General features: G+C 35.6%; 1 protein-coding gene across 2 annotated transcripts; it reads left to right on the top strand.

Moving 5' to 3' along the window:
* The first annotated feature begins 1,474 nt into the window (after positions 1-1,474).
* Positions 1,475-26,769, top strand: LOC119641536 (multidrug resistance-associated protein 4). 2 transcript variants are annotated; one of them, XM_038040275.1, is made up of 13 exons: positions 1,475-1,509; positions 2,739-2,944; positions 20,217-20,348; positions 20,429-20,574; positions 20,661-20,926; positions 20,990-21,838; positions 21,899-22,618; positions 22,688-22,975; positions 23,047-23,401; positions 23,465-23,695; positions 23,763-24,295; positions 24,350-24,510; positions 26,315-26,769. In XM_038040275.1, the coding sequence occupies exons 2-13, from the start codon at positions 2,760-2,762 to the stop codon at positions 26,574-26,576; spliced, it is 4,128 nt and encodes a 1,375-aa protein (XP_037896203.1). In that variant the 5' UTR covers positions 1,475-1,509; positions 2,739-2,759; the 3' UTR covers positions 26,577-26,769. The 2 variants fall into 2 exon arrangements, with proteins under 2 accessions (XP_037896203.1, XP_037896202.1); XM_038040274.1 differs by lacking the exon at positions 1,475-1,509 and adding an exon at positions 1,802-2,671.
* Positions 26,770-26,855: the final 86 nt, after the last annotated feature.

Raw genomic sequence — 26,855 nt, 5'->3', positions numbered from 1 at the left:
CCGGCAGATCTCTACTCCTTCAGCCTCAGTCTCTAAGAAAGTAGTATTTAACAAAATCATTGTACGTCAATCGACAGCATAAGAGGCAAGCAAGAAAATTATATTCGGCTCTGAACGAATCTGTCATACTTACCGTCTTTATCTTAAAAAACATCCAAATAAGATAATATTTTGATAATTGTCTCCCCGTTTTCGTACACGTACAAACTAAAAGAAAATATCTGGAACGAGAACGAGAACGTCTAATGTTTTTGCCAAATTTGAGAAATTAATGGTAATCAAGACTATATAAACTTTATAGAGTGTTTGAAAATTCCTTCACATTCCAACGCATTTTGACAGACAAATATACCACCACTCTTGTGTGGCGGGTAGAAAAATGGCCATTTTTTAGGGCTTACCTAATGAGCTGATAGTATTTGTTTATGCACAAAATTTTAATGGAATGAATATCTGTACATTTTGTAGATAATGTTAACTTATTTGTATGTATTACAGCCGTTTCCAAAATTGTTTGGGTATTCTGTAAGATCATAATTATCAATAACGATAAGAATGCCAAAATTCAATGAACCGGCAGACGGGCATGGCTGAACTGGTACAAAGATGTGGCTGTGTTGACTTACAATCTTACAGTAATCAAAAATGTATATACTTTTTTATTAATCCAATCCATGTCTTTCAATTCTTTAAACGGAACGACAAAGAATAGATAAATCCGCCTACTTCAAAGTTGAGTAGCAAAATAAACGGCAAGGTGATGACTAAGCCGACTTTTGGATATCCAACATTGCGCATGATATATACAAATGCAAGGGTTCGAGTTTTACCTGTCGTAATTGTGTCACTTGCGTTATAAGTGGGTATAAGATTCCTTGTAAACAGACAAAAACACTTCGCTTATAATTTTCATAAATGGTGATACATTTGTTGCGTTTTCTGACTGTTACAAGCGAGACGGCAAAATTCACATAATATTGCAATAGTATGTATCTTAAAAATTAAATTTCAATTATTTAAACATTTTTAAATGCTTGACAAACAGTTGGCCTACATATATATTTGCTCAATTCCAACACGATGTTTGAAAGTTTTCAATATTAATTGTTTTTGCGGACTCAGCTCACGGTAAAATAAGAAGTAGTTGCCTAAAATATTTGTAATTCGAACGACAATTAATTTTATTCTATCAACAATGTAAACCAATATCTTAAACAGAATTATTTATGAAGTTGTGTATGATAGTAGCTGCATGCAAGAGAATAGTGTAACATCCACTTAAATCGGTTACGCTACTTAAGGGATATCCATAATTCGTTTTAATCCTCAATGATATTAAACTCTTTCTCTCTCTCTCTCTCTCTCTCTTTGCGTTAACATTCAAGGCATGTAAAGAGGCTATTATACTGCGAATATTGTGCATAAAAAAGATCTCAACAAAAATTTTCTATAAATTTGCGAGCATTTTAAAAGATGTAGTCAGTTTTACGTGACGGTCTTTTCGACTCGGTTAGTTTTTAATACAAACATTGGTGTTTATTTGATATAAGAACGGTTTGCATTACGGTCTAAGCAAATATTTCGCCAATCGCTTCTAAACGGTTTAATTTTTCTATAAATATATATATATATATATATATATACATGTCCACACATGATCAACGCAATCAATATAATTAATTGTTCTGTTTTTTTTTTTTTTTTTATATATGCAATAATATCAGTTATTAGTCCCATAATTAATAAATACTGCACGCAAGCGAGGTGAAGTAAAGTTTATCGTGCCAATAAAGTTCATGGATAATAGCTTCGAATTAAGAAGTCGCGAATTTTACTTTCTTATTATTATAATAAAACTTTAATGAACCCTCCATAATAGAACACATTATACAACTGTTGTGTGCATTTATTATAAGAGCAAGAGAAAAAAGGAAAGTGTACCTATTTGTGAGCAAATGAACATGTGTTTGCAATGTCTTAAAAAAGAATGAATATAACCAGCGATTTATTCTCTTCAACTTGCGTGTATTTTCTTTAACTTAATAAACCATAAAAGAGAGCCAAGAAGAAGAGTAAAAAAGCATACCTTATGTCTTTTATTTATTTTCTTGCTACTAGATAAATAATCATTCGCGTCTATGTATGTTGAAGTCAATGCAATTCAAATGTTTACGATAAACTATTGCTTTTATAAGAGTGTAAGCGAAAAGAAATTATTTAGTCGTATGGACGGGTAGCAGCAAAGTCAAAAATACAGAAAGAAGAGTATTGGCTTAATAAAAGTATAATTAATTCAAATGAACTGAATAGGACAATTGAATTAAAAACAAATTCTAAAAAAAAGCGTTAAAACAACTTCTTTTATTAGTTGGTACATGTTTTTACTTAATTTTTTTGTTTTCTCACAAGTTAGAATTCAATAATAACAATGAAGGTTTGTGTTCAAGAAACTTTAATGAATTCATTGTTTTTGACTTCTGTCACAATTTAGGTTAAAATACAAGGCCTAGAGCTCTTATAATTAAAAAAAATCCAACACATATGATAAGAAATCTAAATACTGCCGTCATCCCTGCATTTAAATATACATAGCTTTGCAGCTGTTATCACATTTGCAAAACACCATTCAGTGTAGATCCAATAAATTGAAATCTAGTTTTTGTTGAAGAATGTATGAAAAATGATAACTTTTCTACAAGTGCTCTGACGTTTCATTGATTAATTTATATGCATTGCAGCTTTAGCTAATTTACAGTATAATGGATAGCTCAGAGAAACCAAAAAAAGAGAATCCACGTCAGTTTGCTCATATATTGTCACAGCTTACGTTTGGTTGGTCTATACCGTTATTATACCGGGGTTCACGTCAAGGCCTAACTGCAGATGATCTTACCAAATGCCTGCCTGAAGATCTATCTCAAGACTTAGGTGATAAATTGGAAAGGTAAGAATTATTAAAGACTTGAGGTATTACTAAGTTACCCTATGTTCATCGAGAGAATTCTCGTTTAGAGAATAGAAGAAATACCGATTGCAACAAATTTTTTTTCTCCAAGCCATGTATACGGAAGTAATACCTGTGTAGGTACGAGGATCGATAAAAAAATTGGCAAAATTATATGCAAAGCTTCAAATTACACCAGTTTTTATATGGCCCAATGCTTTTGAATGTGAAAATAACACTCAGTCTCAGTCCTTTCCAAGTTGATAAATAGCAGTAAGTAATATATGTCCAATGAATACGAATGTTACGGCATTATATATTTCACTAATATTCAACTTTGTTGAAAATTTGCGTCAAGTTTTCTTAGTAGTCAACAATTCGCTGAATAACAACAAGCGGTTGAATAAAGCAAGCATGATTATTGTATATCTAGGAGAGAGATGGAACGTGCAAAAGATTTTCTTAATAACGGGCAGGATCGCTTTACACTAAATTTTAATACCTTAATTTCTTAACAAAGCCCATCAAACTATGAACTTTACACGTCTTTACTGGATATATATGAGCTCAACAATTAATATTACTTTATGTCCTTATTAACAGAAAATGATATCATGGTGTAGATTGTAAAACAAAAACTTTACAATTAATGTAAAGCAGTAGCTAACCGGATATGCTATGACAGTGCGAAATGCACGCATATACTCAATAGAGATGGATATATTAAAACGAGAGACCTGTCTTCCCATGCCAACTGGCTGAGCTTTCTAATAAACGTAGTGCTGTCTGTTTCAGAAAGTGTATATAATTGTATACAATTGTGATCGCTAAGGTTTTTGAGAAATTACGTTCTTCTTTAATTTGTGTCCTATTTCTTATGTGCATAAAAGGGAAAACAACACGCCTTTGCTTACTAGGTTTAGGCAGGGTGCAGTGGCAGTACCCTTACTGTATAGTATTGATAAGGAATGCCCTACCTAATTGCGGAGATCTTTATGCGGTTTTTATTATATTTAATATTTTTACGGTATCAATTTTTAAAGTGCATTGCACCTTTTCTTACGCTTGACAAATTTATAGCTGCAAAGGAAGCTAATCCACAAAGTAGGCCTGAATGAAGCAATCTCTTATAATGTGATTTTATTTTCGGTTAAGCCGCTACTATCATTTTATTGATTATACAAAACTTTGTATATTATTGTATTTGTTTTCGTTAATACCTAAATTGCCCTTGTTATCGGCCGCATTAATAAAGACCTGAAGCTGTGCACTCAGGCAACTTTTACTAATAGAGTATGAAGGGCGGTCTCTGGAGAATAATGCTAAACTTTTGAAAAAAAAGCAACAAACTGGCGGTCATATGTTTCATTACACTCTGCATCACATATGGAATAAAATGCATGGAGCTTTTACGGTGCAGCATACAAAATGACTTGAGAAAGAACCAACTTTCACCACACCGAATTTATTGCCTACGCTTGTATTTTGGTCTTGAACCGATATGTCACAATTATTATCTAATTTCATACTTTGGCATGCTCTCGCTAGCTAGGACGAATCCTATTGAAAGTAGTGAACTGGACCTACAAAAAAACTTTTACATGAAAAAACTTTCACAAGTTTTTAAGGTTCTTGACAAAAATCGATGGATGAGTAATTTGACGGACCAACTTTCCAAATCTGCTCCTCAAATCTTTATACAACAAGGAGGTTCAATTTTGCATATTTTGATGTAAATTGATTAATAGTAAAAACAGTCCAACTTTTATTACTTAACAACAAATTGAATGAAAAATAGTAAAGTCTTTCAGCATACAATTTTTCTCAATTTGATTATATCAGTTCATGTCTTGAGCGCTAAGGGCTCCCTTGGGAAATATGCCTTTTTGGACCGTTTGTATTACATCAGAAAAGTAAATGACGGATTGTATTAGGCGAAGTGCAGTATGGCGCTGAACAGTCATCTTTGTCCGACTATAATGAGAGCTGACTGTGGGTTCTTTCAAAACTTTACTAGACCTTTCACTTTTTATAAGCAAGCAACCCAATACCAACTAATTTTTTACCATGTAATTAATTGCCGCATTATACACTCATTTATTCGCTAATCCATTATTTCAATCAAGTTTTAAAGGTCCAGTAGCCGAATTGTAGCAGGACAAAAAAATTCATTTATAGAAATTCTATCGCGAAATTCTGATGTATTCTTGTGGAAAATGCAGAATATACTTTGAGAACACGTTCTCCTTTCAGACATATAGGACAACAGCTATCACATATATTAGGCTCAGAAAACAATCACGTATTTTAAAGCTAGTAATTCGGATAACGCCACTCTCTGCCTTCACTCTGCAGACAAAGCCATAATTTTGTTAATGTAGAGGTTACTATTGATCATTTCCTCTCGTGTTTAAGCATTTAGCCCCAATACATTGAATTTCTTGTAAATTAGCCGCATGTAGTATGCTGGCCGCGAGGTGCGACACTATATTAATGTTGCTCGGTGCTTCGAACTCTTGTATTGGCATACATAACAAAACCGCACAAATTTACATAATGTGAACAGTTTTACGCTTACAGTTACAATAAAAGACAACAGAAGGTCCTGCCGCCCACCGAGAAAGAACTCATTCATTGAACATTACGTTTGTTATTAGTCCACTTACATTGCTTGTTAAAGTTAATACATCATAACACATATATTACAATCATGCTTAGCTTAGAGTTTATTTAGTCATTTGCAATAAACGCGGAAATATTCATTTATATTCAAACATCGTAATTAATTACATTACTATCATAAATATGAACGGAACATCCTTAAAATAATTATAATTAAGATCATAATAATACATAAATGTTAGATAATATAGGATAAATTTCTTTTCTTCTTCTTTTTAATTACTACTTAGTTGAGGTATTCGTGTTGGTGATATAAAAACTATGAAAAATTTTAAAGCCCGTCCCACCTTATCGCATAAAGTCAGAATGGGCACCAGAAGGAGTGAAAGTAAGCATTGCCGTAAATAATTGAAATTGTAAGCACGTTCCTAGAAATGGCTTTATAACCTCCTGGCATTGTCTTTTCCCTTAAGTAACGCCTTCTTTGACTTTTCTCTCAAGCTAAAGTGTGGAGGTGAAAAATCTGTATTAAAACTGTTTTTTTTCATAGTAACTGTTTGAAATAACGCTTTTGACATCATCCAAAGAATTGATATATACTTGATACTATAGCCAAACAATTCCTTCTAACAATCCTTGTATGTAACCTGCCAAATGTGTACAAAAAATTGTTGCTTCATTTTATCGACCACATACACTGCCTCTTCAGATTGTATTTTCTTTGCATAATAAACATTTCCTTTCTAATTTTGGCTAAGGCTAATAAACAAATGAACAAATGTCCCGTTTATTTAGTAAATGAACGTTACAACGATCAGAAAGTTTACATTCACGAGCTTACTAACACAGAGGTTAGAAACTTTAGCGATTGGAACGTTGAGTTCCCAATTTAACTTTTTCTTGAAAAATAAATTTCGTCTCAAGGGCATCGTTTCGTCAAATAAGGTTTGATAAAAATCGGATTCTTGATTGTTTAGCCAAATGGTCTGCGTCGTACCTATTTAATCGCACACAAAGAGTAGTCCTTATGTTGTGTCACAAGGCAGTTCCTAGTGTTCCTGATGTCGTTTAGCATAGTAATATTTTAATATTTGCAGATGATGTTAAGCTATTGCACTCTATTCGTTGATTACTTCTACGCAGTTGGACATGTGGTATCGTACATTGATCTTGGAGTTTCACTCGATCAAAAAATGAACTTTAAACCTTATATGTACTCAATTGTAAATAAAGCGAAATACTCGTTGAGCTTTATAAAAAAGATTGTCAAAGCCCTTTGATACACGCAACATTACAAAGAGTTTGAATTTTTTGCTTTTAAGACCTATTCTAGAGCACGCGCCAGCTGCATATATTTCGATTCCTTCCTTTTGCCTTGCTTGGACCAAGATGTGTTACATCGTCACCACTTCTGCCCTATGAAAATCAGGTACCTTTCCTGGGCAATACGTTCCAAGAACGCCCTCTCAATACTGCACAAATTCGAAACTCTTTTCGCAGTTTCGCTTAGGTTGTAAAAACTTGAACTACTTTTATACGCACATTTCATTTTCTTATACGGTAACCTCCTTTAAAAGAAACTTTTCAGTTGTGCACCTATATACATTTGCTTATATGCAGTTATAGGGCTAATTGTATATATTAACGGTAGGATTAATGTTGAGAAAGCATCAGCATCCTTGATATATTGTCTGTCAGTTTAAATGTGTATTAAAATTTTCACATCTTTATTTTTCTTAACTGTTTTTTTGAATTTACACACGTTGAATTATACTTTCATTTATGTAAATTTCATTATGTATATTTAGTAAATAAGTAAACAAGTAAGTAATGAGCAAAAATTTAATATAGTAAAGCTGAATAAAAACCTTTAAAGAATGCAAAAAAGTTCTGAAAAATTAATTTTTTTTTTTTAAATTTTAAAACATTCTACATACTTTTGAAGGTTGCCTATCTACGCCTAAAGTTTTTTTGTTTAATTAAAGCAAAGTTGGAAATTATCAGCTAAAAAATTTATTTCAGGCATATAATAGTCGATTAAAATCGTTCTTAAATTATTTGAACAAAATCGGTGAATAATGATATCAACAAATACATGCAAAAGTTCCTTTGACATTTAAAAGTCGAGGTAACCGCGTGTTAAAAGTAAACGGATTTGTTTGAGGAAAAAGCGAAAAATATTTGAGAAAAATAAGAAGAAATAACTATTGCTATCTGCATGCAGAGTAAGTTAAAACGATTTCGATGCCTTCGCGTTTCGATAGAAAAGAAATAAAATGTTTTATCATAGCTCCGATCTACGTACGCACAATTGTACATAAAGTTATGACTTTTAATATACGCAAATGGATTGTGTTTTTCAGTGCCCAATATTATCATTCAGGAACAATATTTCATCGAACTAACATTGTTCAGTATAAGTGGCAAAGTCACTATAAAAACTTTCCATGAATACTTATTTGGTTTGGAAATAGGGTAATAGAATAATAAGATATATTCAAGCATTATAATACGATATTTGAAAAGTATTAAAAAATAAAAAGTTTTTCAAGGTGAAAGACAAAAACGAACTATACAGAAGGCTACGTTCGTTGTAAAAGGGGTTTTAAAATCAACCTTTTTCCTCGTTTTCATGAAATAGATAGGGTTCTTGTAGAGATGTCAGCAACCGTGTTTTCAGATTTGCGACTAGAGTGAACTTAACAAATTATATTGCTCTGAAAACTTATATATATATTAAAATAATTGCTTATGCAATACCTGCAAATTAAATTTTTAAAACATTCTATCGCCAAGTCCTTAGAACAAGTATCTACACTTTTCAAAGATTGCCTATCGCAGCCGAAACTGGTCTACCAGCTTTAAAAATCATGAATTAAAAGTTAAGATTATCCCAAAATTTCTGAACACAAACAAACCTGTTCTCGGCGAAGGTGTGAAAAAGACCCTTATTGCCCAGAAAATCAGAGGTTTGTACGTCGCAAAATAACTGAAGATTCTCCGGAAAATTTGCCGCAATTTTAATCTTAAAACTCCATGTGTTTTGAAGGGCTACTCTTACAACATTTCGTTGTCTATGTAGAAAAAAAAAACACTCCAAATTGCTTCTTCATGAACCTAGTTGAAGAAAAACCGAAATACTAAATATTGACGGTGATCTTGTGTACACAGACGGCTCTAAAAATCTGCACAACCCAAATGAACTACTCAAGCAAAACACAGACAAAATTGTATCAGTACAATGGCTAATCCTCGTACGAAACTAAAGGTTTTATGTTAGCAATACAAGACGAAGCTTCATTAACAAGATATCACTTAAGGCACAGAATAAGGGACACATACATACAAAACGATCACTGCCGGTACGAATGCAATGCCATAGAATCGATCCAACACATAAGAGCGGGCTGCGAGTGTATGGCGGGCACGCAGTTGTGAAAATTCTGCACTGGGAGTTAGAGCCGCAGTACGGACCAATAATAAGTACGGACAACTACGAGTTTGTGCGAGTCAACAACAACGTGCTATAGTACTGTAGCCGAACCATACTCACCGGCTAATAGGCCAGATATAATAGGCGAGAAAAGAAGACCAACAAATACTCCACATTTGGACGAAAATGTGCGACACAATGTGCGGCTGAAGAGCTTAAAGTAGTTCTAACAATAATGTGCAACTTTAGATTAGAATCAAGAAGCCTACATGACGCATTGAAAGAACTCAACATGAAAATCTATGGAAACCAAAGCGGTGGCCAGTGGTCTTACAAACAACTAGAATTGTCAGAACATTTCTGGGAGACCACCAATAAAGGAATCTCTTCTTAAATAATATTTGAAAATTGTGAAATTTAATCGAAATCGACGCCCGCACGTAGCATTTTCGGTAATGTATTGAAATACTATGCATAGCACTAGATCCTGAAACATTACATCACATTGTGGATGTAGCTAAGAGTAACAAACATTGTTTAATGAAAGTGGACGCTGTGCATATAGCGTCAAGGAAGCGATTTGCCCTTTTATTGTTTATTTATTTTTTTTTTTTTTTGGTATGCTTATTGTTTATAAACAAAGAAATTTCCGAAACGCAAAATGAATTGTATTTATTGACTTGGACCAAATCTAACATACATTCGCTTAACATTTACACTTGACACAACACGTCATCTCAGCAAACGACAGCTGATAATGTTTGTGTTTTGTGTTTAAAAAATAAAAATAAAAAAAAAGATGTAAGAAAGTAACCACATAGTTTAAAAAAAAATTTAAAGATAGATAAGAAGAGAACGAAGAAGAAGAAAGTGAAAAAAAAATTAAAAAGCAATATGTATATATTCAATTTTTTTATTTTTTTTGGTGTTCCCCGTGATAACAGGCAATACAACATCAGCCCGTCTCCCCCCATGGAGACTGGGTCTGATCTTATAATTGTTGATAGGAACTGTTTCGAAGATTTTTATATGAACGCCATTGGGCACACCAAGAGATCGAGGATGGGTGAGAATAAAATTCTTTTATCTCCTAATGGAGAAGCTAACGCAAATGTTTTAATTGCGCCTAGTAAACAGGCAGTCGACTAGCCCTCTGAGTTGGATGCAACAGCCGCCACAAATCTCGAGATCAATTTGTACGACTTCATGTCGAAATGCAAATTTGTTGGTTTTGTCGAAACGTGCGCAAACGCTGAAGGGAATCGTATGAATCTCAATTCCGATCGATTTTTTTAAGATTATCTGAAGGATTTCACCATGTACAGCTTGCAAGAATTAAAAGTTGTTAGCAGGGGCACAGGCAAAGTGCTTTTCAGCTCTGCTGCCAACGCCAACAACTTTGTCACAAATACTGATTTTATTGAGTAGAATTTAAAGGCGCACATACCGAGGTCGTTCATTGAGAGATTTGTTGTCATTCGAAACATCCCACATATATACAGTGTAGACGAGATAATTAAAAACGCCGTGTCCGATATTCTGATCAAGTCCGCTATTCATTTTCAAAGAAGGAATCCCAGCAAGAAGGATGAGGGGATTCCCACAACCAGCATCAAAATCGGCTTTGAAGGGAAACCCCTCCGTAAGTCAATTAAATTCAATTATTGTCATCTACCTGTTGAGTATTTTGTACCAACCTTAAAGCAACGATTTAAGTGCGGTAGATATGATTACGTTTCAAAACTTTGTAAAGCTAAAGAGAGCAGATACCTGAACTGTGGGAAGTCTCCAAAATGTGTGAACTATGAAAAGATGAAGTGTTTGTCCTGTGGTTCAGGTGAACACAACACTCTCAACGAGACGAACAGGAAACTTGAATTAAACATCAATAAAATCATGGCAATTAAACCTCTCTCTTATAAAGAGGTAAATGACATGTTTTCCTTAAATTACTTCGAATATCACGACGACATTTCCTACGATGGCAATTTCACCCCATTGTAGAACGCGTCTGCAATTTCGAGTAAGGACGACAATGAAAATGCCTATAAAATTTTAAACAAGAATAAATTTAATGCTGCCGTCAAAAGGAAATCGGTTCTTTCCAAATCTCCTCTCAGCTCACCAAGCAAACCTTCTCCCAATTCACCCCCCAAGCTGTCTAGAACGAGTCTTCGGCGTCCGGTAATTTCAAACAACTGTTTGCGTTCCACACAACTTGAAAGATTAATCTCTGCGATTAAAGAAAGTATCCGTCCAATGATCTCTCATAATTTATTAAAGAATTTGAAGAAAAAATATCTGTCTCTACCAATTATCGCCTGGTTCAAGCACGCAGCACTACGAGGATATCCGCTGAGGTTCCTTCTCAAGTTTAAATATGATGTCCTTTTTACAATATAATATCCAAAGTATTCGACGTAACCTGCCGTTTTTGGATTTTTACTTGAACTCAAATAAGGTTGATTTCTGCATCTTAAGTGAAGTTTTTCTGAAAGATGAAAATTATTTTGAAGTTAAAGTTTCGAATTATGCTTCAGCCACCAAATGCCGAAATGATGGTTATGGCGGTGTTAGTATATTAAATAAGGAAGGTGTCAATTTCAGACGTATTCCCTTCAACTCTGCTGTTGACATTGTCATCATCAAAACCATGAACTTTAAACCGAATCTTTTCATAGCATCATGCGACTTTCCACTCAGTCTCGATGTACAAAGCTTTCACGATGAGATTCAGAGAAAGACTTTTTTGGCGGCAAACTAAATGTGATTCTAGCTGGAGATTTCAATGCAAGACATTGCTTGTATGGCGATCAAGTCTCGACCAACAAAAGCAAGATCATTATAAATGCCATCAATTCCAACAGTTTCAGTGTCTTAAATAATGGCAATACTACCTTTCACTGTAACCGGAGTGGTCGCACGGCGGGCAGTGTCTTGGCTCTAACTTTCTCGAATTCAACTATTTTATCTTTCAACTGGAACACATCAAACGTTTCCATTAACAAAAGTCAGCACTCTCCCATTTTATTTCACAGTTGCAACAATTCCGTTAGGAAAATAGAAAACTTAATTTCACGCAACTTGCTTATGGACCGCCTTTCTAAAGTTTTTCTTCCTTCCGATTTATCATCAATTCAAAATGCTTCTCGCCTAAACCTTGGTGAAACTCTACCCTGCCAACACTTTTTCGCAACTACCAAGCTCAAAGGAAAAAAATGAGTAAACATGCCAATCCAGCCAACTACATTGAATATATGAAAACACTGCAAGAATGGACGTCTGCAGTTAGAAAGGCGAAAAGATACAAGGAGCTATTGCGATTAGCGAGTTATGTGATAACGGTAACCCACGTTCTTTCTGGAATTACATGAATGGTCATCATTCTAGCCGAAAATTAAGCGTTGTACTGTGTGGGGTGACCATGATAATAAAAGATACTTGGATATGCTCAAGAGCTATATTCCAAGTGACAATCCGATTACAATACCTTCAATTCCTTTTAGTAGTCTCAACAACACACCTTTTTCATTGCATGAACTAATGTATGTTTTACATTCCAGAAAGAGTGCTACTGCTGCAGGTTGTGATGGAGTTAAGTATGACGTGCTCAGAGCACTGTCTGGAGGAAGCTTTAGCACTCTCTTACATGCAATAAACTGCTGGTCCACTAACTTTATACCCTCAGATTTGCAATGCATCAAAATATTTCCCATTCGTGAGGCAGGTAAAGATTGAATGATTTAAGTAACTTCAGATCAATTTCACTAATATCTGTATTCATAAAGACTATCAACCTCATGATTAAGGATAGTCTAAGTGATTTCTTGAAAACTGAGAACATTATTCCTACTCGTTCTTAGGCCTATCAAAAACGCAATTCTACGAATATGTGCGTTACCGAACTATCTCTTCTCATAGCCAGCTTACAAAAAGCAAGTAAAATGGTTGTCATGCTTTTCCTGGACATCAGCAAAGCCTATGACTGCGTCTGCTTGATTAAACTTGGTAGAATTCTCTTAAACTTTTCGATTCCTCTTCAAATACTGTGCATACTTAATTTTTTATCCAAACGTGTGCTGGTGATGGGTACTGAAAAAGTTGAAATATATGGCGGTATCCCACAACACAGTTGTTTAAGCCCCATACTCTTCAATCTATACAAAGCTTCTTTGCATGGCCTTCAAGATTTTCGATGCATGCGCTGATCTCAATTTATATTTTAACCCCAGCAAAACAAATACTATTTATTTTGCCAAAGGTTCTAAACGTGAAATCAGGATCTTTATCAAGGGTACTAAAGTTGATCAGATGAACTCTCTTCGGTTTCTTGGTAGAATTTTAAATGACAGCTTAACCATTCGTGGGTATTATGAGAAAGCTTTCAAAGACTGTCAATCTGGATGTAACATCATCAAACTCATGACTAACAATCAGTCGGGCTTGCCTTCCAAAAACTCTCTGACTGTATACAAATCTTTAGTCAGGTCCAAAATTGAATTTGCACATTCCACATGTTGCAATTTCCCAAAATATATTGAGAAACGTATACAAACATTTGAAAATCAAATGTTAAAACGTTGTACTGGACTGACTCCCTCAACTCCTCACCATATTCTCAATGTCATATCTGGTGAGTGGGCCTTTTCCGAAAGAGCTCTTTTTTGTACTGCCAAAGAGTTAATTAAGAACAAGATGATGAATCCTTCCTTTTTCAGGAAGTTAAATCTCTCAGTGATACTGTCACTTGCAGTTATACTTTTTGCTATCAAAAACTTCGTCATATCTTTGATAAGATAGATTCAATTCCTCCCTAAAATTTCACTACCAACAATTGTACAGTCTTCATGAACATTCTCGAATCGATCCCTACCTCAAAACAAAATGTCAACTTCTCTTGTATGAGGAAGTTATGTCAAGGTCCTTTTTATTACAACAACGGCTACGATACATATGCCACCGACGGTTCCGTCGGACATAATGTATCTGGCTTCTCGGTCGTGAAACATCTATTTAAAACAGTACATCGAGTCAAAGTGGCGGAGGAACTTTCCTCGACTTTTATTGAGTTGCTCGCCATTCGAGATGGTATTAAGGTTTCCATCTCTGATGGTATCAAATGGTTTGTTATTTTTTCTGATAGCAAGTCAGCTCTATTTCTAATAAATAAAATCAATCAGAATCAATATGTATTTGATATTCATAAGATGTTGCGTGAGTCTCAAATGGATGACTGTCACTTTGTTTGGGTACCTGACCACTACGGCTTTTTTTTTAACTGTAAAAGCCGACTTTCATGCAGGGAAGTATCGAGCTGATGGGACAATTTTGTCCATCAAATACACTCCCAATGAAGCAATTCGGGCAATTCTCAACCACTTCCTTAAACAGCTAAACGACGAATTTAAAGAGATCGCGCGAGTTAAATCCAATCGCCTTTACTATAAAATAAATCCAAACCCTTTTTTGTATCTTCTTTTAACTCCTAGGAAACTAAAATTCTTTATAGACTTACACCTGTGGTCGTACCTATGATAAAGTTTAATTAAAAATGATTTCTGCTACACCATGCGATGTTTGTGAAGTTTGCAATGTTATCGAGTCCGCTGAGCATCTAATCTTCTGATGTCACAGGCTTGATGGTATCAGAGATTCTTTTAGCTTCTTCAAGTTAAATGACGGTCTCCTCGATCTCTTTGCAACAAAAAATGTACGTCACCTTGGGGAACTAACTTGCTTTATTAAAAAAGCGAATTTATCGTTTTAGAATTTTTTTTGTCTTCTTTCTCTTCCTTTTTCTTTTCTTTTCTCGTTCATTCATTTTTTATTACTGTAGCGTTCCTTGGTCGTCTTCAGCCAAAGTTTGCAACACTTTCAACGGCTCAACCAGCAAAATAACACATATACACACAATTACACTTAACATACCGGCTCCTGTTATTACGGCCGCTGTTGATTTTTATCAAAATTAAAACAGTTCATTATCTGGACATATAAGCCACAAGTCTATTGGCTTAGTCCATCTCCACTCTACAAACCAAAAAAAAAAAACAAAATTGTAATCAATGAGTCGATTACAATTAAATCCATCTCTAAAAAATTTAAGGGCAGAAGAAGAAGAAGCGATGTCCAAGAGAAGTTATTGAACAGAAGCCAATTTCGGATATCCTGGTTTTCTTTAAAAAGGAGTTTTTTTCTCCTGAAAAATCTAAATCTCAAAAGTTGTCAAAAGTCGTTTGAAAAGGTTTTATCGCGTTAGTGATTACGTGTGCTAAAATCTTTATCACCATTTGCTTAAAGATATTTAAAAAAAAGGAAAGGAAAAGTCGTCCGGTTTGAAAAAAAAGATAAGATTATTGTTGTGAAAAATAAGAGAGAGAAATATTGTTTCAAAGAAAAAGTGCAGTGGCAGCATCCGTCTAGTGAACGATCACTCAATTCAAGATTCATTATTCTCTCTGTAAATATTTATATAAGCAACGAATCATGGTTTGGCCGCAAGGCCGCTGCCCTCCCGCTTAAGGACGGATATCTTAAAATCCACAAAAATGGAGACTACGCGCATAAGAGAAGTCTATTCATTCAATCTAGGAAAAATGTCTCTCTGCCTGTAATAGAACTTAGTAATAAGTTATACCAACAGCTCTCCTATATAGATTTTTATTTTAGATCAAACAAAAAAAAAATAATATAATTACCTCCGATGCGTCTGCGACAAACTCAACTGCCGCTCAATTAATACGATGGCAGCTGAAGGTTCGTAGCAACCACTAGTATAAAAATAGATTTCAAGGGCGAAACAATCCCAAATTTATTCGATTTAATTTCTGTATTCTCCAAGTTAATGTTTCCATACCAATTTTGAGACGTAGCGGCGTAATGTGTTCGTTTTCTCCATATTGCTAAATGCTGCAAGACAACCTAGTTTCAGTGCCTCAACTGCGGCAACAGCCCTGCCTGCACCAATAATTACAAAGAAACTAAATCCCTTCCCTGTATTTCTGCCTACAGCCCCCCACAGTATCCTACCCAGAAAAAGGAGAACAAGTTAAGAAAATTATGGCAATCAAAAATATATTGTCCAAGGTGCCCAGAAAAATATTCAAACAATTATTACGTCTGTCTTGATTCTAGTAAATATGAAAATAATTCTTCTTCAATTCCCACTACTTTCTCTGATGAGAACATCAAAAATGTTAACCAAGAAGTTAACTGGATCCTTGTTAAACAAAGATACAAAAAAGTAGCTGATGCAGAATTGAACAACCCTCGACCCACGGTCTCCTCAGTACGGAAGCGGCTTCGACAGACGAAAGCTTATATAAACAACCAACGGACATCTGAATTCGAAATATTCTTTAGCCTTTCAAGTCTGCAAAATCATCACAACAGCCAAAAACTGAACCAATTCACTATGTCCTACGACGCTGTCCAAAGTATGGGGTCGGGAGATGCTTTGATTTTGTCCCCTAATTCAACATGATATGTTTTTTTGACCACAATATTCAGAATTTCCGGCGGAATTTCCTCTTTCTGGAATTCTTTTTGAACTCAAATCATATTGATTTTGGTGTTTCCAGTGTCTGCTGTCATAGTCATCATCAAATCTACAAATCTTCGTCCGAATATCATCGTTGCTTCAGTCCATGTTCCACCACGAATTGATATTCGAACCTTTCGTGACGTAATTTGAAGGCCGTGTGACCTGCTTAGCGGTTTAACTAATTTCATTCTCGCCGGAGATTTTATTGCCAGACATCGTGTCTGCGGCCGACAAACCGTCAAATAGAGGTAAAGCTTTAGCGATTGTCACTCCCTTCGGTGACTTCCCTGCAGGAGGTATTCTTGACCCCGCCCTCACAAATTCTGTCTATTTTTTCTTCAAATGGAGTATTGAATACGTATTATTTAAGCAGAACCCATCACGAACCCCTCAGATTCGATGTCTAAATGTCTGTCATAAATACGCCTAAAAAATTAGCAACTCCATAGCGCGCATGCGTCTGATCAATAATTTGTTCAAGGCATCCCTTGTTCCTGAGATCTCTGATATTCAAAAAACCTTTCATGCTAAATTATATGCTACAATCACGAACTTCTATCACATCAGATCCTTCTGCCCCAACCATGGTAGAACCCAAGAATGAAGTGAAAGACCACACTCCATTTGCCTACAACAAGCCAAAACAGAAAAAAAAATACACAAAGTCTTCCAATATACAAGTCCTCTTTAACTTAAGCGAAAAAAAATTAAGATAATTACATACGATGCATCTACGGCAAACCCTGTTGCCGCTAACCCTTCACTTAATAACTTTTACATTGTTCACATACCTTCGAATTTTGAGATATTCATGAGGTTGCTCTCATTCTCCCAGGTTTTAGCGAGGAAGACATTTTTAATGTGGCCGTTCCCAAAAATTTATTTAAATTTAGACCATTGCCAGACTTGTGCAAAGTAACAAAAGTCGTGCGATTCCAGAAATTTGATCTAAACACCAATTCTCGCATGTCTTTAGACATAGTTCGAATATGTTTTTCGGGATATGTCTTACCTTAACATAATTGCATAGAAGGTATTAATCGCGCCGTCAAACCTTACGGCGAGACGGTAACACAGTGCGGCAAATATTGACGTCTTGGTCATACTGATAAAGTCTGCACTCGTCAAAAGTTTCTTCGACCTCTCTGTAGCGCCGAAAATGACCTCACCGTTCTGTTCACAAATTAAAAGGCGCATTCATTGTAAAGGTGACTAAGCATTTAATTCAAGTATTTGTCCTTCTTACGAAAAAAATTTTAAAATCCAAAAAAAATGCTGCTGATCGCCTTAAACTTAATGTCTTTTTCTTCTCTCAGAGCATTTATGCTCACCCCAAGATCAATTTCTTCCTTTCACTCGAAAACTTGACTAACTTACCTCCCCCTTTACGAACCGCACGATTTTGCAAAGCACTCCCTACTGCGAATGCTTTTTCCAAATTAAAAATCGTTTAATCTTACAAGAATTATCGATCATACCAGTACCTCAGATTTCCGACTTTATAAATAAATTACAAAATGACAAAATATTCACTCCGTCTTGTGCTTGTCTCGAGAACAGTATTAATCAGCGACCCCTTCGCTGTCTTTGCGAAATCTTTCTCAAGTGTCGCGAATCATTCTCAATTAAAAATTATAACACTGCTAAATTAGATCGTAACTCCAACACCTCTTATGGCGGTGGCACTTTAATTCCTGCGTGTTTCTACCTTTGCAAACTGTGAACCTATTAAAGCTGGCAGTTGCACCATTCAAACATTTCGGTAGTATAAGGTGAAGAGTTGTACAGTGGTTACTGCTCGGCTTTCGATGATTATAATACTGTAACTTGCCTTTTTTATTTAATTCGTGTTCATTTACATTAATAGTTGAAACTTGCTAACGCTATCGCCACTTTTTTTTTTGCTGCGCTTCCGTCGAAAAACGAGAGCACTTTGTGTAAAGACCAGAAATACAGTTTCGAATTAGGCAGGACTGTTTGATTAATTGTGAATATAATTTGTAAAAATGTGATGAAATTTAACTTTCGAAAAAATGTTAGAATCTATATATAATATTTTATGCCTTTTAGTTGACAGCGACAATGAGTATACTGATCATAACTGTTTATTAATTAATTTATGTCATACGACTAAATCTAACTTGCTAAATTATAAATAAATGTTTTTGGAGCAGATGACAAACGTTTCTTAGAATTATTCCCCAATAAACTTAGGCATGAGCTCATGAAGATTTGTATTTTTCATAACTTTACTGATAAAGCGAAAGTAACCTGTGATCTTAAATAAAATATTTTCCTATTTTTCCACAAAAAACGAAATTTTCTAAAAATTATCTGTAAAAAATTTGTATGAAATTGCTCTTTTTCTTTTTTTCTTTAATGCAACTGATCGACTTATCGTATTACTAAATTTAATCTAAACATATTTGACTTTTTTTGATTAGCGCTTTAGACAACATCCATAATAAACGCCGCTACGACTTTGTTATCCCATGACCTAAGTTTATCAGTTCAGAGTCTATTGAAATAAAATCATGCAGGCACGCACTGAAAAGTAATAATTGTAAGAAAAATAGATTAGGATACCCTTGGGATAGGTCATGGGTACACATTATAAGATAAACATACAAACACTGCGTAAATTTTTATTACGCCGAATTGAAAATTTTAAAAGATTGCATTTTAGTGTTTCAGTTTCACAAAAGATTTCAGGATTTCCCTGTTCGTGTATGCTAAGAAAATACGCACTTAATTTCAATATGTCTTTAAGAATTCCAAACGTTAAAAAATAAAACCAGTATATCAACTTTTAAGCAATCAAAACAATTTAAAGCGTTACCTTCCGGCAAAAGAGAGCGTCAAACATTCTACATTACTTCACAAAGACTTTTTCAGAGTACAACTCTGTATGGTTTGATAAAATCGGTATGCAATATGGTTTACACTTGGGCCCAAGCATGTTAGTGTTCAAAAAATCATCAAAATGCTTGCAAACTTGCGACTTCCAACCAGCAATCTTAACTCTCTACCATAAATTGTGTAGGGTAAATGTAGAATGTTATCCACCTCTCCTTTATTACCCTTTATATGCCGTAGATTTCCATACAGGACAAATATGATGAAATTTTCATTTTTTTTCATGTTTAAACTTTTTTTGTGTTTAAACTGTTGGTGACCTTATGGCCGGAGTATAGAAATTTTCAAAGTTGATTTATGTAATTAGGGTAAACCTCTATGTGCGGCATTTACGCTAACGTTAAATCGCTTCACATGCTCCGCAACATTCATCAAATCGAGTTTTCTCTTAATAACAACACATTAGACTTTTTGGGACACTTTCAAAGCATCTTCACAGCAAAAATAAAAAATTGAAAAACGTAACCAGGACAGTAGTTCACAAACGGTTCTAAAGTTAAGTATATCCACAGTTTACATATCTATCAACCCAAAACTAATTACTTTGCCAATTCCGACACTTCCGCCATTCCGACCTTAAACTTTTTCGAGTGAAGGTATGTATACATAATATAATGTATATACATATATATGTATATACATAAATACATGTCCTCATATATGCATAAATACTTTACAAGCAGAACATTACCCTTTTGAAGGTATCAGTTACGAACCTATTGGAAGCAAATATTACATTTTTTTCCTTGTTTTTTCAGAAATTGGTTTAAAGAAATTGAAGTTTCGCGTTATAACAACAGAGAGCCTCATTTACGAAATGCGATTCTTCGAACATTTTATCGCTCCGCTATTGTAGACGGCATCATCTGTCTTGTTTATATTGTACTTAAGTGAGTAACTGCTTTGGAATGTAAATACAACCAATCCATTCAGAACTTTTGTTTATTTATTTACCTTACTTCTGTTTCAGATCAGTAATACCCGCTGTTTTGGCTCAATTGCTATTGCAATTCGAAAGACCCTCGGCTATTAGCAATAATTCACTGCTTTCGAATACCACTCATCACCGTCATATACGTTCAATAGTCTCGACCAGGGGTAACAATGAAGATAACGGTAAGAATTATGTTTGCGTACATACACTACTATAATTTATTTAATTTCAAAACTCAATAATTAAGAAAAAGCAATAAACTTTTTAGTCATTTCACTTAACAAAAACGAAGCGACTGCACAAAAGTTGCCATCAACGAATTCAAATAGTACTCAAATAGAGGAAGAGAACTGGGAATTTGTAGAAAATTTTAATGAAATTCTTCACTTTATCTGGAACGATGTGCATTGGTTAGGAGCTATCCTAGTTTGTTCAACATTGTTGGGATGTTTTCTTATACATCATGTGGATTTACGTCAGAGATTGTTAGGTGCACGCATGCGTATAGCTTGCTGTTCGTTGATTTATAGGAAAGTACGTTTACTTATTCTTATTTTCGCCGCTTCTTAACATTTCCTCGACTTTGCTTATATATAGACAATAGCGATGTCTATGAGGTCCGCTGGACAAACACCAGCCGGATATTTAATAAATCTTCTATCAAACGATGTTAATCGCTTGGATTACGGTTTTATATTTGTCCATTGGATTTGGATCATGCCAATACAAGCCGTACTAATATGTTATCTCATCTCGACGCGAATTGGGTTAGCTGCGGTAGTTGGTGTTGTAGGTTTGCTGTTGAAAACTATACCCGTTCAAACGGGACTTAGTAAATTGGCTTCGAAGTTACGTATGAAAATCGCTGAACGTACGGACGCTCGGGTTGGCATTATGAACGAATTGGTCCAAGGCATACAGGTAATCAAAATGTATGCTTGGGAAAAGCCTTTTCAAACAGTAGTGAAAGAAGCCCGAAGACGTGAAATAAAACAAATACGTTATGCTTCTTATTTGCGAGGTTTCTACTTAAGCACAATGGTTTTTACGGAACGTTCCACACTTTACATAACAATAGCGGCAGCGGTATTCATGGGCAATACGATTTCGGCAGATATTGTTTTTGCAATGGCCGGCTACTATAATATATTGCAGTTAGTCGCTGCTATTTGGTATCCTTTGGCGGTATCTTTTGGTGCTGAAGCTCTAGTCTCTTTAACACGTATACAAGCATTTTTACAACAAGACGACTGCGAGAACAGAACTCGCGGAATTACCTATAAGATGGATCGTATGAGTAGTAGTGGTAATGTTAAAGCTGTGGTTATTCAAGAAGCTACTGCAAAATGGGATCCTAGCAAAGTAAAGCTTACTCTCGACAAGATTGAACTTTCAATACCTAAGGGAAAACTATGCGCCATTGTGGGCCCTGTAGGTGCTGGAAAGGTACTTTTGTATTATGTTGTAATTCTCTCTTTTCAATGTGTTTTTACTTATTACTTACAGAGTTCTATTATGCAACTTATACTGGGCGAATTACCTTTAACAGATGGTGGAGTTGTCATTAATGGAACCATTTCATATGCTGCTCAAGAGCCTTGGCTGTTCTCGGGTACGGTGCGGAATAATATCTTATTTGGTGAAGAATACACTAAAGCACGTTATCGAGAGATAACTAAATGCTGTGCTTTATCAGCGGATTTCGAGCAATTGCCGTACGGTGATAAAACAATTGTAGGTGAACGTGGTGCGTCTCTGTCGGGAGGACAAAGAGCTCGCATTAGCTTGGCACGGGCCATTTATAAACCGGCCTCGATTTACCTTTTAGATGATCCCCTTAGTGCAGTTGATGCCCACGTAGGCCGCCACCTGTTCGAAGAGGTTATTGGACCAAGAAGTTGCTTGGCTCAGCAGAATGTTACTCGCATTCTTATTACACATCAAGTGCACTTTCTCAATGAAGCAGATTGGATAGTTATTATTGAAAACGGCCGCATATCCCGTCAGGGCACATATAAGGAACTGATCATAAGTGAATTAGACTTCGCCAAGCTGCTAGAGCGTCCCCAAAGAGAAAACAGCAAAAGCGAAAGCACCACTTCCAACTCGGAAGAATATTCGAATAAAGAAGAAGAAGACATTCCCTATATAGATGGAGTGCGTGAAAACGGCTACCAGCCATTAAGAAGAGCAAGTTCAAATGAAGGATCTCAGTCAAGGAATTCAGTTAGTTGCTAAAAATGTTTAAGAAAATCTTGTTTAAAGAATAAGCCTATATGTTCACTACTGTTCTAGGAAAATGCAGACGCCGAATTAACTGATAAGATAGCGGCAGAAGAGCAAGCTGGTGGCGGCGTTAGTTTACGTGTTTGGAATGCATACTTTCGAGCCGGTAGCACGTTGGTGGGCTTATCTTTCATGGTGTTCGTTATGTTGCTATCACAAATTGTGTGTAGCGGCTCAGATTATTTTGTAAATATATGGACGCAGCAGGAGTATCTGCGTTCTATCAATGAAACAACTATCTTAACAACCTACGAATGCTTATACATTTATGGCGCTTTAATAGTCGGTGTAGTGATTGTGGGTATTGTGAAAAAACGCTCACTTCAATAAATTTGCAATGTATACGTAATTGCCTGCCTACTTTGTAGATGACAATCTTTCGGGGATTTCTGTTCTTCAAAGTGTGCATGCATGCCTCTAAAATATTGCACGATCGTATGTTTTATTCCATTCTGCATGCAGTCATGAAATTTTTTGATTCCAATCCTTCTGGACGCATACTAAATCGTTTCTCTAAAGACATGGGTGCAATTGACGAGTTTTTGCCCAAAGCTATGATGGACTTTATACAAATAGCTTTGGTCATGATTGGTATACTTATAGTGATTTGCGTTGTTAATCCCATTCTAATGGCTGCTATAGCGATAGTAACAGTCCTAGATATTTTAATCTTGCGTCTATATTTGCGTCCATCACAAGATCTAAAGCGCTTGGAAGGAATCTGTTAGTTTTGTAGCTTAATGTAAGCGAGAAGGAGTAATGCATAGAATTTTTATTTATTTTAAGGCCGTAGTCCGGTGTTTTCCCATTTATCTTCCTCATTGTCCGGTTTGGCTACAATACGTTCACGCAATTTACACAAGATAGTAATTCGTGAGTTCGACGATTTGCAAAATGTTCACAGTGCTGTCTGGCAATTGACAATGGCAGCCAACACTGCTTTGGGGCTTTGGTTAGATTGCGTTAGTTGTTGCTTTCTAACTTCCGTAACATTCAGTTTTATTGTGTTAAGCCAACGTAAGTATTATACGAAAGACTTCGCTTTAATTTTCAGGCTCTTTGAATTTATTTGATATTTTTCCAGAAACATATAGCGGTAATGTTGGCCTAGCAATTTCCCAAGCAATGATTCTAACCGGTATGGTGCAATATGGTGTCAGGCAAGTAGCCGAGTCTTTGCAACAAATGACAAGCGTAGAACGTGTTCTGCAATACACTGACATAGAACAAGAGAGTGATTCAAATAAACCTCCCCCTAACGTATGGCCAAGTCATGGTCTAATCGAGTTTCGAAATGTTTACTGCCGTTATGATCCGAACAAATCTCCCATACTTAGGGATTTAAATATAATCATTGAACCAGGCTGGAAAGTTGGCATTGTCGGGCGTACCGGAGCGGGAAAATCGTCTTTCATTGGAGCTCTCTTTCGATTGACCTATATTGAAGGATCTATATTAATTGATGGCATCGATACTAACTCCATATCACTAGAAACGCTCCGATCAAAAATCTCTATAATTCCACAAGACCCGGTTCTATTTTCAGCAACAATACGCTACAACCTGGATCCATTTGAAAAATATTCAGATTCCGAATTATGGCGAGCATTGGAGGATGTAAACGTTTTCTGTAGAAAAAGGTTTCAGTAAATTCAAAATTTTCCATTACAGGTTGAATTAAAAGGCGCTATTCCTGGTTTAGATTTTATAGTAACTGAGCGTGGCAGTAATTTCAGTGTAGGCCAGCGTCAACTGCTATGCCTAGCCAGAGCGATTTTGCGCAATAACCGTATTTTGGTGCTAGATGAAGCCACGGCGAACGTTGATCCGCAGTAAGTAAAGATTTATCGTCGGCAAGTTTTTTTTTGAACCAACATGTCGCACATACATTGACAGTAAACTTGCAGAAGTTGTAATAACGCCTTAAAAATAGCCGCTACGGCTGCGCTCATATCCTAAATCCTAATTTCTAACGTTGGCATTAAAATCTTGTTCATCATCTTATATGTCCATTTTGCAAATTGTTTTGCTTTTCCAACTTATTGAATATGCCTAAAGTTAATTGTCTGACTTTCTGGGATACTCATTGCTGAGACCACTACCTGTTCAGAATAAATTGTGTTATTTAATTTCATTTTATTTAAGCGGGTACTTCACATATAGGGATTTTGATGGTCAAGATGGATTATAGCCAGATTGGAAGGGAAACAGGGAGCAGCGTAGCGAAACCTTAATAAGGGCGGGAACATCACTGCCATTAGTTTTTTGTCAAACGAACGTGGCATCAGGACGACTGGCTAGTCCTATTTGGCAAATTACGCTGATGCATCTCTTCGCTGCATGCAGTCGAGAATCTCTAGAAGCCCACACAATTGCATTCTTATCTTAGCTGGATGTAGACGATGCATGTGGTGCAGATATAGTATTTCTCAATTGCTTTAGAAAATCAAGAGCATTGACTACTTTCAACATTTCGACTACGTTCTGCTGAACGTATTTCAATTTTCAGCCTCACACCAAACGCAAAGAGATGCTCATCATTTCTGTTTTGTGATAAAGGCGGGCACCAATTTGGTTGCCGCTAAAATCCACCCTGTTTCCTTCATCCCGCCCAGATATTCGAATTTTGTGTGTACTTTCCCCAATTTTTCATTTCATTTGTTTATTTTGCAAGTCGGTATTGCATGGTTTCTTTATTAAATGAACCAAATGGTGCGAGATCTTATCGTCCGCAAATGAATAACTAGGATTCTCCCACATAGAAAGTTAATAAACAGAAGAAAGCCTTGTGACACTTCTACATTTACGGCAAATTGGCTTAGACAAATCCGTCCATTGCAACACTCATAGAACGGTTATCTCAGAACCGCATTACTAATAGTCTAAAACAAACTCCCGCCCTATAGAAGAAAGTGTCCAACAATATTATTCACGGATAAACCGCATAAAAGCGTTACTTGATGTTGAGCCACTGAAAAGAAAACGTCACTAAAGATGTATTAAGTGTTCATTCGACTTATCCCCAAATGGTCTTAATTGCTGAATTTTATAGACTTCATACACAGCAAAGGAAGATTAATATGCAAACTCCATTATGAAGTAGGACGCGAAAGACCTTTTGAATGCATTTCCTCTTAAAGATTTTTTTGGTCCACGAACTGGTCTGCCACCAGATTAGACTCATTAAAAGGGTGCACAATTTTGAGAATTTAGTACAGAACTGTCGGTTATAGTGTGACGATATAAATTATTGAAGTCTGAAGGCGAATGACGAAAGTTGTTGGTTTAATAGTAAACATATTTACAAGTGGATAACCCACAATTCCATGCTTGATGCGTAGACTACAACTTGAAATTAAGCTTCAGTTTTTGAAGTCGAGAGAGCTTCAACAATGGACGAAAAACGAACTCACTACTGGATGGAAATGACTAAATCGACTTGGGATAATTTTTAATTGACAATTCTTAGTACAGGAGGCCACACACTTTATCACACTTCATACGGTTGGCGCTGCTATAAAAGCATTCTTAACTTGGACCGATTGTGTAATTAATCACTTAAACTAATTAAGTCAAAAACTTAAAAAAGCATTTAGAACGCTTAATATTTGTCGCTCATTTATTATAAAATTTCAGAACTGATGCTCTTATACAACGCACTATACGTCTAAAGTTCAAGCACTGTACGGTGCTAACAGTGGCTCATCGTTTACAGACGGTAATGGATTCAGATCGAATATTAGTAATGGACGCGGGCCTAGTGCGGGAGTTTGATAAACCATACATTCTAATGAAAAATTCACATGGCACGTTAAGGCAAATGGTAGAAGCAACGGGTTCGGAAGCTGAAATGCTTAAATATATGGCCAGTCAAGCCTACAGAAAACACAAAATTTGAAGCCTTAGTTCCACACAAATCTACTTAATATTGTTAACTTACAGTACTTACAATCTTTCATTTTTTTTTTTATCACCTAAAGTCGACAATATAAGCTGGTCTGCTGACTTAGATTTACAATTGTTAAGAATAAAGTTTTATATTCTTGGAAATATTTAACAAAATAAATTTCAACTTTTCAATAAAAAAAGCAGACTAATTTTAGTCCTGATTATCTCAAATATAAACCGATAGGAAAATGGAGAGTATATGAAAAGTTTGTAAAAAAACCTCAAAAAT

The sequence above is a fragment of the Glossina fuscipes genome, unplaced genomic scaffold (genome assembly GCF_014805625.2).
Source record: "Glossina fuscipes isolate IAEA_lab_2018 unplaced genomic scaffold, Yale_Gfus_2 150, whole genome shotgun sequence".
In the NCBI taxonomy this organism is placed as follows: domain Eukaryota; kingdom Metazoa; phylum Arthropoda; class Insecta; order Diptera; family Glossinidae; genus Glossina; species Glossina fuscipes.
This window is presented reverse-complemented; position numbering and strand designations above follow the sequence as displayed.